We start from the raw sequence: 13,993 nt of genomic DNA, 5'->3' as shown, positions 1-13,993 counted from the left end.
GTCTCTTTTCTTTAGGATAATATAGAAAGATGGCAACATGTTAATTAATGTCCTTAATATGGCTTTCAGCGAATTTCCCGTTATTATTTTGTAGTTCTCTTTCACATACTCTCACAATTGCCACCATAATTGACATTCATCTCTCACCTCTGTGCCGTTGTACAGATGTTCCTCCATGTCTGCAATAAGTCTCCCTCCTCACCTTTGCCTCGTAGCATCCCTCCCCTATTCCCCTAGTTAGTGCTTTCTCTTGAATTGTTTTTGTGTTATTTTGTATAGACTGTTTTCTTCTCTCTCTGTTGTATCTCTAGCCACCCCTTTCCCTACTGCCACCTGCTTCCCTTCCCACCCTGGGGAATGTAAGCTCAAGAACTTTTTTATTGACATAGTCTGCTTTTGTATTCCTCCCTCCCTCCTTCCCAGAGAGAATCCTCCCTTAGAACAAAGAATCACAAGAGGGGAAAAAAGGAAGTCAGCAGAATTGACCAGTGTATCAAGCAAACCTGATATCAGGTGTTCCCCACCCAGAGTCTTCCCATCTCAGGGGGTCATAATTTTTACAGCATTATATACTACAGTTGTAACTTACATTTTTCTCTTTGTAGCAGAAGTACCTTTCATATAGTAGGCACTTTCTAATTATTTGTTAAATTGAATTGTTGAAATGAAACTGAGTTGAATCCATGAAAAAAGATTTTTTGTTTTATCTTACAAGAAATCCTTTCTGTTTAGCTGTTACTTTATTCTAGCCATATAATTCAGACTATAAACTAAGGATATGTGGGGGAAATGTTCCATAAAATACCTTTTAAGGTGTAATTTGATAATAGAAAAGCAAAACATATGCACTTTTTTAAAAACTAGAGCAAAGTCGAGTGATTTTTTTTTAAGTGACTTTAAAAAAAATGTACTGTTAAGTTATGGGAGTTATCAGACAAGAATCACTTTTGCCTGTCATTTTTAATCAGGTCTTACAAGCTAATTCTTGATGATTCTTCCTGTAAAAAACTGAAGTCAGTACAGCAGGAAGTAGTGATGATGATGAAAATACTTATACAGTATTTTCCCCCTCACCTATTCTTCCAGGACCACTTAGGGCCACTAGATTATTTTCACTGTGTAACTTATACATGGTACATTTTCAAATTGTACATTAAACCTGATTACACCACAAACTATGTAACATCTTATAGCATAGTACCACAGTTAGGTATTTCATTCATGTTTCTATCTTCAAGTTTTAGCCACAAGTGTCTTCAAACCTTGTATACTCAAGCATGAAAATAATACTTCTAAAATCTTTCATCTTTTTTTGAATTTTTTTATGGGAAATGAGTCAGAAAAGTTTTAGAAAATTATGTGCATCAGAATATCTTTTTGTGGCCATGCTACTACCTTCGGTGCATTTCCACTCCCTCGGGAGCATAGTGGATAGAGCACTGACCCTGGAGTCAAGAGGACCTGAATTCAAATATCACCTCAGACACTTACTAGCTGTGTGATCCTGGGCAAGTCACTTAACCCCAATTGCCTTAAACATCTAGGGCCATTCCCAGTCATCCTGACTGGATGCAGATGTCTCTGAAGGAGTGAAGTTGGTGACTTTGCACAGCCCTCCCTCACTTAAATCCAATTCAGTTCAAGTCATGACATCATCCCAATGTCATGGTCTTCTTTGAGAACAAAGGACAAACAACAAGAAGTAACCTACTTTTCCAGGTGAACACATTAGGCTTTTATTTGAGTTAAAGAGAAGGAAATCCATGTGGCTAAAATATAATTATCAAGGGTCCTTTTTAAAAAACTGGTAATGGCATTTTCATTATTACAGATGATGAAGAAGTTGCACCAGCAAGAGATGTATCACGACACTTTGAGGACACTAGTTATGGTTATAAAGATTTCTCTAGACATGGGATGCATGTGCCAACATTTCGAGTTCAGGTAAAATTGAAGTTCGTATTGTATATACTATATCTAAAAAGCCATATTGTTGTAGCTTGAGAGGAATAGAAGCTGGTTTTTGAGAACTTAAAAATTAGTAAAGAGAAAATAATTTTCCAAAATAGGGCATAGATCTTATTCTAAAAGTTTGTAAGATTATTGTTTGGAGCTCAGAATATATTTTCTCATTCAAGCCTATTATAAAGGTTTTCACAATAGCCAATGAAAATTGATATTTAACTCCTAATATAAGTGAAGTATAATGATAATAGTATTTCAGAATCTGGTACCCCTTAACAGCACTGTTTCTCTATAAAAAGTTGAGGTTCCTACTTGGGATGTCAGGAATATATCTCCTCTCTTGCAGCACTAATAATAGGAAAGGGAACTAACTCAACCTCACCTCATAAGCAGCAAATGTTTTTCCAAGACTTCATAGGGGTTAGAGAGGGAAGGGGAAAGTTAATCTAGCAGTCTTTGGCATCAGTGGAGGACACAAGGAAAAAAATGGAATTGTATATATTTTAAATGTAGCAAAAAATCCCTGTTGAGCAGCTGTGAGAAGCCAGAGTAGTGCCACATTAAGTAGAGGACTTAAGATTTGATACAGCAAGCAAAAGAGGGTATAAGTTCTTATACATGATAAAAGAGGAATTTGGGGATAATTAAGCCACTTTTCTGATGCCTCATTTTGATTTAGAAGTGAGCATGGGTTCTCAAAGCTATACCATCAGAGTATAAAGGTCTGGCAAGTTCTATCAAGCTGAAAAATCTTTCTGTATAGTCCCGACAAGGGTGGTTAGGTGGTACAGGGGATAGCTTGCTGCATCTAGGGTCAGGAAGACCTGAGTTTAAATCCTGCCTCAGACACTACTTGTGTGACCCTGGGCAAATCACTTAACCCTGTCTGCCTCAATTTCTCATCTGTCAAATGAGCTGGAGGATGAAATAGCAAACCATTCCATTATCTTTACCAAGAAAACCCCAAAAGGGGTCGCGAAGAGTCAGACACAACTGAACGACAGTAATATTCCTGACAATAATTCTGGATGTGCTGTCTAAGAATTAGTCTAGTTAAGGGAAGGAAGACTGATCAGTAGAAGATGAATTCTTTGGCCTTGGCAGCACATGACTGACATCACTGTGTGATAGGTAGATTAGAAGGAGATGGGAGATTATATGCAAAACACCATTTAGTAGACGTTTAGAGAAATTTCAGAATAATGTAATGAGAACCAAGATTTGGGTGGTGACAGAAAAGATAAAGAGTAATGAGTGAATCTGAGGAAGAGTATAGGAAGAAGGGCAGATAATGATTCTCAGTTCAGTCCGTAGAATGTTGATTTTTAGAATTTTAATGGGAGAGGTGCAGTGGACATTGGAAAACCAATTGCCGAAAGGTCAGAGCTAGAGATGGGGATTTCAAAATCAACAACATAAAGACAACTGGATTTTACTAACTAATGATTTTGTTGATAATCCCATATTCTGATTTAAACTGGCAATGTAAAAGTAGGATGACCGACTTTGTAATGTTCTTGACCTATCTTTTGCTATATATAGGACTATTGCTGGGAAGACCATGGTTACTCTTTGGTTAATCGTCTTTATCCAGACGTGGGACAGTTGATTGATGAGAAATTTCACATTGCTTACAATCTGACCTATAATACAATGGCAATGCATAAAGATGTAGATACGTCAACACTTAGGCGTGCAATTTGGAACTATATTCACTGCATGTTTGGAATAAGGTTAGTCTATTAAAATGTTCTTCATTTTAAAAAATTTGTTACCACTCAGACTATCCTTCCCTCTAAGTTGCTTTAAATACCTCCTTTTACAGCTTCTATTTTTTAGTCCTTATTTAAATATAAGGTTATACATTAAGCATCACTGACCTAAATGCCTCTTAAAATCTCCTCTTGAATTTTATTCAAAGTCACATGGGTGTTTTAATGTATTTCATATTTAAACTATGGTACTAAATAGAAGGAAAAATTACTTTGTGGGGGTGGGGTGGGCAGTGAGGGTTAAGTGACTTGCCCAGGGTTACACAACTAGTACATGTCAAGTGTCTGAGGTCGAATTTGAACTCAGGTCCTCCTGAATTCAGGGCCAGTGCTTTATCCACTGTGCTACCTAGCTGCCCCTAAAAATTACTTTATTCAGATTAACATAGTCTTAGAGTAAATGAGGTGATAACAATACAATAGTTACATTCATTATTAAAGTGAAAATAAGTTTTCACAGTAATAAATTATACCTTTATAGTATAAAGTACACTGTCGCCACTTTTAACTCATATTTGGCTTCTTCTGAGCTCCTTTGAGTGCACGTACAGTAGCCATCCCAACCCCTTAAATTGGAATCAGGCCATCCCTCAGAATAAACTTTTTTGACTACATGCCATTATTCTATCAAAATCTGACTCCAATCCGTCATCAAAGGGTGATGTGTCAAAAATGGTACACAGCCAAGAATGAACTGTCAGGTCCTCTTAAATGAGAAAGATTTATAGTATATGCCATAGGCAGAGCAAGGCAGGAATGGGAACCAGACAAGGCCTTCAGCTTTTGAGAGGGCAGGACCTCAAGGCAGAATTTCCAGACGGATGAAGTTTTTCTTTTGGTGACTTCTTCCACTTCCTGGTACTGCCTCTTCTCTAGCCCCAGGAGGTCAGTCTCTAAGCTTCCCCTAGCTATAATAGAAGCTTGTAGAGAGTGTAGCCCTCCACTCAACCTGCCTTAAAACCATTGTGCCCAGCGTTCCAGAATTGCTTTTCCTCTCTGCTACTCACCTATCCATGTAGTGGCAAGAAAGCCATAATGATACGATTGTTTTGAAGGGAAAACACAGGCACTTTAGCACAGTGCCCTGGCACATAGCATGGCTTTTTCCATTGTATATTCAAGTAAGTACCTAACACATTTTTTCCATTCGAAACAGATATGATGACTATGACTATGGGGAAATTAATCAGCTTTTGGATCGTAGCTTTAAAGTTTACATCAAAACTGTAGTCTGCACTCCTGAGAAGGCCACCAAAAGAATGTATGATAGCTTCTGGAGGCAATTCAAGCACTCTGAGAAGGTCTGTGTACATGTTCTCTTGTTCTGTTGACAGATTCTCAGTGATTTTCACTTAGCAATTGAGCTCTCAGCACCCTTCTATGTAGCAAAAGAAAAGGTGACGGGGCTTCTCAGGAGAGAGCAGATTAGGGCCAGCGAAGTGTTCAGGGATGATGGCAGTGGGGTTGAGTAGGCTGTGGCCTTGTCAGGAAAGATGACCACAGAACTAAGAGACAGAAGGGAGATGGTTTAGTGCTAGTATGATTTTACATGACAAGAAGACTTAGTATAAAGTATAAAAAATAGCCTTAACTTTTAGGGAAGTAAACAGGAACGGAGCTGGGGTGGGGCTTGGGGGACCCTTCCACTCCTGAAATTGTCTCAATGGAAAGTGCAGAACACTGGTTTACATTGAATGCTGGTATTTTGATAAAGTAGTATGTACTTGCATCCAAAGCTGTGTTAAATCTCTAGAGATTTCATTAAACATAAATTGAAGTTCAGAAAAGCTTTCCAAAGGAATACAACTTAACAGCTTTTTTGATCTCTAGGAGAATGATGATAATACTATATTCCACTTAGTAGTCTGTGTTCATTTAACAGAAGTATCCAGATATCCAAAAGGTTAGTTAATGTGGCATTTCTCTCTTTCACTTTCAGGTTCATGTTAATTTGCTTCTTATAGAAGCTCGGATGCAAGCTGAACTACTTTATGCTCTGAGAGCCATTACCCGCTATATGACCTGATGTCTTTCCTCAGTTCAAAAAGATGACGGAATGATCAGAAGATGGTATCTACGGGGCGGGGAGGAATGGAGCCCCAGGACCAATGGTAGATCCAGCATTCACACCTCCATTGTGCCATGATCCTTTTAGTTTCTGCTCTTTTACTGTGGGAAAACCACTCTGGGCACCAATCAGGGGGTGCTTGGCTCCTCCTCCAAGGTTAGAGCTGTGAAGAAGGGCTGTGATTCACAGGCTTCTGCCTCTATGACAGTGTAAGAAGCTGTGTAACTCTCCAGATCCCATTGCTTTTATGATAAAATAAGATAACCAGACTTGGAGCATGCAACAATGGGACTTGGATAATGACTAAAGCTTAGTGATACATAAGGAATTTTAGGAGATTCTGGTGCTGCTCTTCCTGCCGGTGGAAAGAATTAGACTGGCTGCCCCCGTTAAGCTATTAGAATACAGTGAACACTGCTACTATCTGAGCCTCTGTAATTTGTGTGGTTTAAAACAGAATTTGCATCTGTTAATTTTGAATTAAAAATTTAAAAACCTAGACAAGCCTCACATCTCAACAATGACCGTTTTAAAGTTAACAGTTAATTTTCTTCACTCTAGTTTTGCTTTTGAAAATACTATATAGGACAAGTTTTATTTTAAACATTTAGTTACTGTGTGACACCAGTTATGATGGCCTTCCGAAGACGATTCAGGCCTTCCCAGTGCAGTCTTCTGGGAAAGTGCTGCTGACAGCCGCAGGACAGCTTTCCTTGAGTAGTTTCTGACACTGGAGGACAGTCATCGTGCTGGAGTTGTGTCTGGCACCTCGAGTGTGAGCAGTTCTAGGGGTATTACACCCATAGCCCCCATGCTGAGAGTGGTGCAGCTAGTTAGATAACAAGAAAGCTGTAAAAACCTGTTGTAGTGTGGGAAAAAAATTCATTTACAAAAAAAAAATGCTAACTTTGAAATGCAAACTGGTTTGGAAAATGTATTGAGAACTTTGTATTATGGAAGCGTGAACTGCTTTTAAGTCTGTCAGTATTATTGGTCTTTTTAAATAAAGGATAACTTTTTTCTCCATTTTTATCTCACTTTATTCATTCATTTAACAGAAATGTATTAAATACCCACTGTGTGCAGAGCACTTTGCTAGGGAAAGATACAAAGCTGAGTTAAGACAAAGGCCCTGCTCTCTTGGAGCTTCCAGTCTAATACTAGGATAAGGCACAAACACACCACTTATCATACATAATAAGACATCAGTGCATCGGAGAGTTGCAAAACAAAGTACTCTAGAGGTCTAAAGGGAATGTGCACTTGAAAGGAAGAGCAGGAATGCAGTAGGTCAAAAGGAATGGAGGGATGGGGATTTGGAGCCCATCTGAGCTGGAGTGCAGAGTATAGGAAGGGAATCAGGAGGTGAAGCCATACTGAGGACCTTGAATGTCAGGCAAAGGAGTTTGAGAACTACTTGGTAGACAACGGGCACTGACTTTTATTTTTCACATTTCATTTCCTTAAAACCATTGTTTTGAGTCTTTCAATATTCATATGGTAAACAAAATTACTCCTTCAGTGGCACCGTGCACATCTCTGCTAAACAGCCAGTTGCAGATGAATTTTTCCTCTCTGATAGTAGTAAACCAGGCCTGGAATAAAAAGCTGTAGCCATTCTAGTGAAATCAGAGATGTGTGCACCTTTCTGATGATGTTAAAATTCTTTCTTTGGGAATTATTCTTGGGTTGTCTGAAATGAACCCTTGCTTGCATTATATTTTTAAAAGCTAAAAATAAAACTGTTAGGAGCAAAAATAAAGCCAACATCAATCAGATCTGTGCAACAGAGTTGAAATTCAGTTATATTGTAGCCCTCCATCAAGAAACAACTTATTTTATGTTCAGAGTGTCCATATAGAAATGCGGTATAGTCTGGGGCAGACGTCCATGCCCTCAATGGAGCTTACACACTAGCGAAGGAAGAGATTTGAGAAAGTAGTAAATAGATTAAATTAGGAAAATACACTGATGGCACAAAGTGTAAAAAAAATAAATATACAGGTACATTATTATCAGAGAATTGGGTTTTAAGTATAAAGATCATCTTTTTACACTTAGCGGCAGAAAGATCCCTCTTTTCCAGGTAAGCTCATTTTCAGTAGGTCCTACCCATTTATCCTTCCTTCAATCAGCTACTTGGTAATTGCAAGTAAAACATTTGTGGTGAGACAAACTAGCTAGCTAGTTTGTTTTAGCAGTTTATATGTTATCTGTCTCGTGCCCCAAAATAACTAGTGAAGAGACAGAACATTTTTGGGCCTAAGCTTATGCAACAAAAGGACACAAGGCTGAATAATAGAGGGGTCAACTGCTACAACTTTTATCCACTTTGCTTTAAGCAGCTTACTTGAAAAACTGATTATTGGAATTTCTCTCTCACCATTAATATCAAAACGTTTTCAGTACCTGAACAGTATGTGCAATATGAATTAAAAAAAAAAAAAGCTGTCCCAGGTGCTTCCTGTTACACAGTAATAGTTTTTCCCTAAACCAAACACACGATTTCTAATGTTACTCTAATCTAATAGTTAACAGACAAAACTGGGAAAGGGAATAATGGCTTTCCACCCTAGAGAATATTCTGTATGAAGAAAAAGGTTTTCTTCCAAGGTAACCATGGAAAGAGCATTTCTAAGGTTTTTCAGGAAAAGAGATGAGAAAAAACCTCTTTAATTTTCCATTTGTCATAAGGCCAAAACCAGGTGCTAGTGACTAAGTTAAACGTTTCAGTATAAATGGCAATGACAGTCCTGTCCTTGGTTTCACCTAAGCCAATTTTAAAATTCCAATGGAATTTAATTCTTCCGGTTGTTTAGACATCACAGGAAAATTACTGAAAACAGATCAAGCTGGTAAATAGAAATGCCTTCCTCCATCATCACAGTTCTTGTCAGTTTGCCTACAAATGGCACCAGGGGAAAGGGTCAATGGAGGGCAGAAGTGACTTCATCCCCTCCGCCCCGTTTCTCGAGCATAAGCCCAACACTCATATGAATTTAATGTTTTTTCCCTTGAGATTTATGAACCTAGGAAGATATTCTTAGCAGTAAAAATGATTATGTAAGAATCTTATTATGGAATCTATTTTAGAAAAAAAAAGTCTGAAAATTATATGCCATTTTAATAGTTCGCCTTTGTTAAAGGAGATTTCCTCACGTGAAGATTCTGGCCTTGGGAATGTTTTGGAAGGGACAAACTGACTGCTCAGACTTTGGCCAAGTAATTCTACTAAGAGTACGGTAAGGCTCAGAATCTGATATCTAAGTTACACTGAGTAAAATGTCAGTCACAGAACTGGAGGGATCTTTAAAATGATCTATTTTAACTCCCCCCCCCCCCACTATACACATGCATCTTTTTTTTTTTTTAGATAGGGAAGCTAAGACCCAGAAACATGTCCAACATCATCCAGATTATTGGTAGAGCCATGGCTGCCTCCATAGGTTAGGCACTGACTAAATATTCTTCCATTACTTGAAGTTCCACATAATAAGACCAATACACTTCCAGAACTCTTCATGGTCTCTTCTCCACATTCCACAAAAGCCCATTCAGTCCCTGGGATCCAAGTCTGGTATCTTACCCTATCTAGAGGAACTCTAGGACTTGGGTTCCTTCTAACAGGTCTCATGTTCCAGTTTAGTCTGAGAGAAGATGGCCCCATACAAACTGGAGTTTGTTAACCAGGCCACTACTCTGGTGATTTGTTAAAAACAGAGTTGTGGACAGAATGACCAATAAAAGCTAGAATCAAGCTTCATTTTCAAAGCAGTTTGATAAAGTGGCTTTTCCTCTTTCTAGGACCTTTTCGTTGACTAGTATGATAGTTACTTTCTTTTCCCTCAGTTACTTTTTTTTTGTTTTTGTTTTTGTGAGGCAATTGGGGTTAAGTGACTTGCCCACGGTCACACAGCTAGTAAGTGTCAAGTGTCTGAGGCCGGATTTGAACTCAGGCCCTCCTGACTCCAGGGCTGGTGCACTATCCACTGCACCACCTAGCTGCCCCTGACTAGTATTACAAAGACAGGGAAAGACATTAGTCTTGGTTCTTCTGTTTTTAGCATTTAGCAAAAGAGCAAACCCACCCCACATAAAGCAGCATGGGAGTAAACAAAGTGACCAAAAGGAAAGGCAGTTGGCTTTGTTCACCCAGCCCCATTATGGATATTTAATGATTTGGATGGAGCAATAGCAAAACTTAAAGCCTTTTTCCTTATGGACCTTGCTTTAACCCTAACATGATTTTGCACGCCTCCCCCCCCCCCCCAAGCCACTGTATCAGAAAATGGATTCCTTGCAGATAAAGTGTAAATTAGCTGACGTGTTTGTTTAAAAATGTATTGCCATTTTAGTACTACATCCAGATTTAAAGGATTTAGTCTACAATGCCCACCTCATTTAGTAATGAACAAATCAAACTGTCAAGAATTTAGATTTAGAAGAATTTTGAGAGACTGGAACTATTAAGTCTTTTAACAGAAGAATCATTTCATTAGAAAAATAATGAAAGCATTTTATCTTAAATTTCTTAGAGTAGAAAGTTTATGACAGCTTACATTCATTTTTCATAATATATCAATTACAGTGGGAACTGCTCATTGCATTTACATCTACTCTCTACAAATCAGTACCTGATGATAAATGAATTGTTCAATATTTATTAATGAAAAAGTCTTTGAATTTATTACTTTTTATGAAAAGACCCGACTTGAATTCATCTTTATATTGTTAATCACCTACCAGACTTTTACCATATTAAAAAGAAGGAATAGGTAGAGGTTCAAGGAAGGTGTGATGGCTCTGAATACGTTTAAGAAGTTGCTGTGCCACAGGTTTGAATTCTGTTTCCCAATAAAGTTTGTGATAGTCTCTTAAGTCTCTGTCAAAACTATAATCCAATGCTAGTTCTTCATCTGCAAACAGAAAAAAACAAAAAAGTAGCAGCCATGACAAGTTCATGTCGATTTATTACTTGCTTTGGAAATCTATAACAATAGCATTGCTGTTGTCCAGGTTTTTCATATTTGGACTTAAAAATGAGGAACTGATGATCCTTTTCTTCTTCCTACCTGCTTCTGACTTTTCCCTGTTAAGGACCCATCCAGAAAGCTCCAGGCAAAAGGAATGAAGCTTGGAGAGTATCAATGCATATCACTCACTAACCAAATTCACATAATAATAAGAGCTGCTGCTATTTGCAGAGGCTAGGGTTTGGATATGTGATCTCATTCGATCCTCATAACAACTCAACCAGTTAGGTACTTACTTTGTGCATCATTAGAGAAGAAAATGGCAAACCATTCCAGTATCTTTGCTAAGAAAACCCCAAATGGGGTAACAAGAGTCAGATGTGACTGAAAAGTGACTCCAACAACCACAAACATGCATCATTATCCTGGGCTACCATAGGCATTATCATCCTGAATTTCACAGCTGAGGAGGGTCTCAGAGGGGGTGAGTGACTTGGTGATCGAACCAGTGACTGTGGGTAGGTCTCTCTCGCCTACCAAATCCAACATGCTGCTTCTTCACTTTCCTCAATAAAGAATACTGTACCTGTACAGACAAAGAATCCCTCAGGAGAAAGCTCAAATTTTACAGAATTCTCTGAAACCAAACCTTTCCCAGGTTTCAACACAAAAGACAATGCTTCTAGTGTACACTGGCTGAAATTCTGGGATGGCATTGAGATCTATCTAATCCATATGTCATACAGAAAAATAATCATTTTTAAAATACCAATGTATGCCTTTGCTTAGTTAATCTAGGATCAAGGAATGCTGGGAGCTTAAAACATCCAAGTAGTGATGAAAAGATAAATACAGTTCCTCAGACGAGGTAAACAAAAACAGTTTTCTGCCTACCTTCCACACTGGCATTTCCACCTGTGTAAAGGAAGCCTCTCTTTGTAATCTCTATTTTGGAAGACTTTGAGAAAAATTCTTTTAAAAATGTTTTTTTATAAATTTTCATTTCCTGGGGAGAGTGACTTAAAATTAATACAATAAAATTTCACTAACATAGACTAAGTGGCTCAGTGGATAGGGCTCTGGGCCTAGACTCAGGAAGACCTGAGTTCAAATTTGGCATCAGACACTTACTAGCTGTGTGACCCTAGGCAAGTCACTGAACTTCTGTTTGTCTTAATCCACTAGAGAAGGAATTGGCAAACCATTCCAGTATTTTTTGCCAAGGAAATCCCATGGACAGTATTTTCCACCTGGTCACAAAGAATCAAACACAACTGAATTGACTGAACAACAAAAAAGCAGACTGAATGGTAATTCAGTCAGAATGAAAGGTTCTTAATTCCTTTTGTCCTCCCTTCTGCTCATCTAAATCCTACCCCTTTTTCTTTGGGACCTGTCCTCTGGCCAAGACTAATCTTTTTCTCCTTTGATTTCTTATTGCACTAATTTCCTATTGTTCAAGACCTTAAATTTTCTCTAATTGCCACATACATTAAGTCTGTTTCTTCTTTCCTGAAGGATGAGTGACCATTCATCTTTCCACACATCACTTTTTTGTTGTTGTTTAAATTAAGACAGCCCCAACTTTCATGATTTGTCTTCTAAAGTGTATGTGTAAATGGGTTTAAAAGTCAGAATGCATTTTCTCACTGAAAGAACATTAAATGGTGCTTAGACTTTTTTGGTCAGCTCATTTAACACATAATTTACTTCAAGTACAATAATGTACTAATAATTAGTACTACAGAAACTAGCCAAATGTAAAAAATTGTACATGTGAGACAATGTAACATTTCTATGGAAAAATGTATTTCGATTCCAATTTGGAACACCAGAAACACATGCCCCCACCTCCATCTTTAAATTCCAGGTGACTTATAGTAAAGTAGGAGTTAGAGTGGGGGTGGAGACAGAAAGGAAGGAAGAGGTTGGGTTGGTTAGTTGCTTTGGGGAATGAGGTAAGGAGCTACCGGACCAGGGTCTCCTGCCAGTGTAAATTCCTGGGGATACCAGTCTGGACTGAAGAGTCGTCTACCTTAGATTTCACAAGACAAAGCAATTTCAAATATTCCTAAGGACTTTGGAGAGTTGATTTTTTATTTAACCAAAAGCAACAAGAAATATCACTTGGTCTTCTTGCCCTGAAATACTCAAGATGAGAAAAAGTAAACAGACCACAATTAAGATAGTAACATTTTAAACACTGACATTCAGGGGATATACAGATTGCTGGATTTTTGTTGTTGCTGTTCAACAATATGTCTGATTCTTTATGACCCCATGGACCATGGGGTTTTTTTGGCAAAGATACTGCAGTAACTTTCCATTTCCCTCTTAAGTGAAAGAAACTAAAAGTTTGTTGACTATTCAGATGGCTCACTCTAGCATTCTTTAAAAAAAAAGTTACTAGAAGATGAAATATGCAGCCAATATTAAACAAATTTATAAAACTATCTCTAAAAATTACTACAGATCAGTGTTCACTTTAGAATCAGTTCTCTTGTGTTCAATCAGATCTTCGATGGATTAGAGTCAAGGGCAAAGTAAATACCAAATCTGAAGAAAGGTTAAAGACCAGAAGACAATGATGGGATTAGAGATGGTCTAACTTGACGTGTTTGAATATGCTTTCAACTCTGAAAAGTGGGAAATGGAAAAGTGTAAAAACATTTATTCTATTGAGAAACATCCAAACTGGCTGCACTGCACACACAGAGGCTGACGGAGGTTAGACTCGGCCCGGCTCGCCGTAGCAGCATGTGCTTGACGCTGCTCTCCTCCTCAAAGGTGGCCTTGGGTTTTTGGTGAGTTTTATACGGAATATGGACTAATCTTAGATAAGACTATTTGTTTTGTATTTCTACTTTCCTATCCCTCTAATCAACATCACCTTGTAATTTTCAAACAATAAAAGCTCTAACTAGAGATCAGAAGCTTCTTTCATTTACTAGTCTGGGATATAAATAAGGGAAACAGTTAGAAGGGGAGGTTAATGCTCTAGTATCCAATTTTAAATCTCACACTATCACTATTTCTAAGACAAATTTAGCCAATACAAAAATACTACTTACAATAAGGAAGCTGAAACTGCCTAAAAGCTATCTCAGCAAAGAGGCAGGCAAACAGACAGATATCTAATCTTGTCAAGCAGGGTGACGTGACCAAAAAAAAAAAAGACCAGTCACCAATCCGGAATAGACATTATGTAAAACATC

General features: G+C 38.0%; 2 protein-coding genes across 4 annotated transcripts in view; one reads left to right on the top strand and one right to left on the bottom strand.

Moving 5' to 3' along the window:
- Positions 1 to 6,530, top strand: part of SESN1 (sestrin 1) — a 125,235-nt gene extending 118,705 nt beyond the window's left edge. For all 3 annotated transcript variants that reach the window (XM_043999712.1, XM_043999713.1, XM_043999714.1), the window contains exons 7-10: positions 1,832 to 1,944; positions 3,508 to 3,698; positions 4,894 to 5,038; positions 5,677 to 6,530. In XM_043999712.1, the coding sequence (XP_043855647.1) occupies positions 1,832 to 1,944; positions 3,508 to 3,698; positions 4,894 to 5,038; positions 5,677 to 5,763 (536 nt within the window). In that variant the 3' untranslated portion in view covers positions 5,764 to 6,530. The remainder of the gene's footprint in view (positions 1 to 1,831; positions 1,945 to 3,507; positions 3,699 to 4,893; positions 5,039 to 5,676) is intronic.
- Positions 6,531 to 6,832: 302 nt separating this feature from the next.
- Positions 6,833 to 13,993, bottom strand: part of ARMC2 (armadillo repeat containing 2) — a 166,838-nt gene continuing 159,677 nt past the window's right edge. Inside the window, 1 exon segment of the mRNA XM_043999711.1 lies at positions 6,833 to 10,721. Within this exon segment, the coding sequence (XP_043855646.1) occupies positions 10,564 to 10,721 (158 nt within the window). The 3' untranslated portion in view covers positions 6,833 to 10,563.

The sequence above is a fragment of the Dromiciops gliroides genome, chromosome 4 (assembly GCF_019393635.1).
Source record: "Dromiciops gliroides isolate mDroGli1 chromosome 4, mDroGli1.pri, whole genome shotgun sequence".
Taxonomy (NCBI): Eukaryota; Metazoa; Chordata; class Mammalia; order Microbiotheria; family Microbiotheriidae; genus Dromiciops; species Dromiciops gliroides.
The sequence above is the reverse complement of the archived record's forward strand: the minus strand, read 5'-3'. Positions and strand labels throughout refer to the sequence as shown.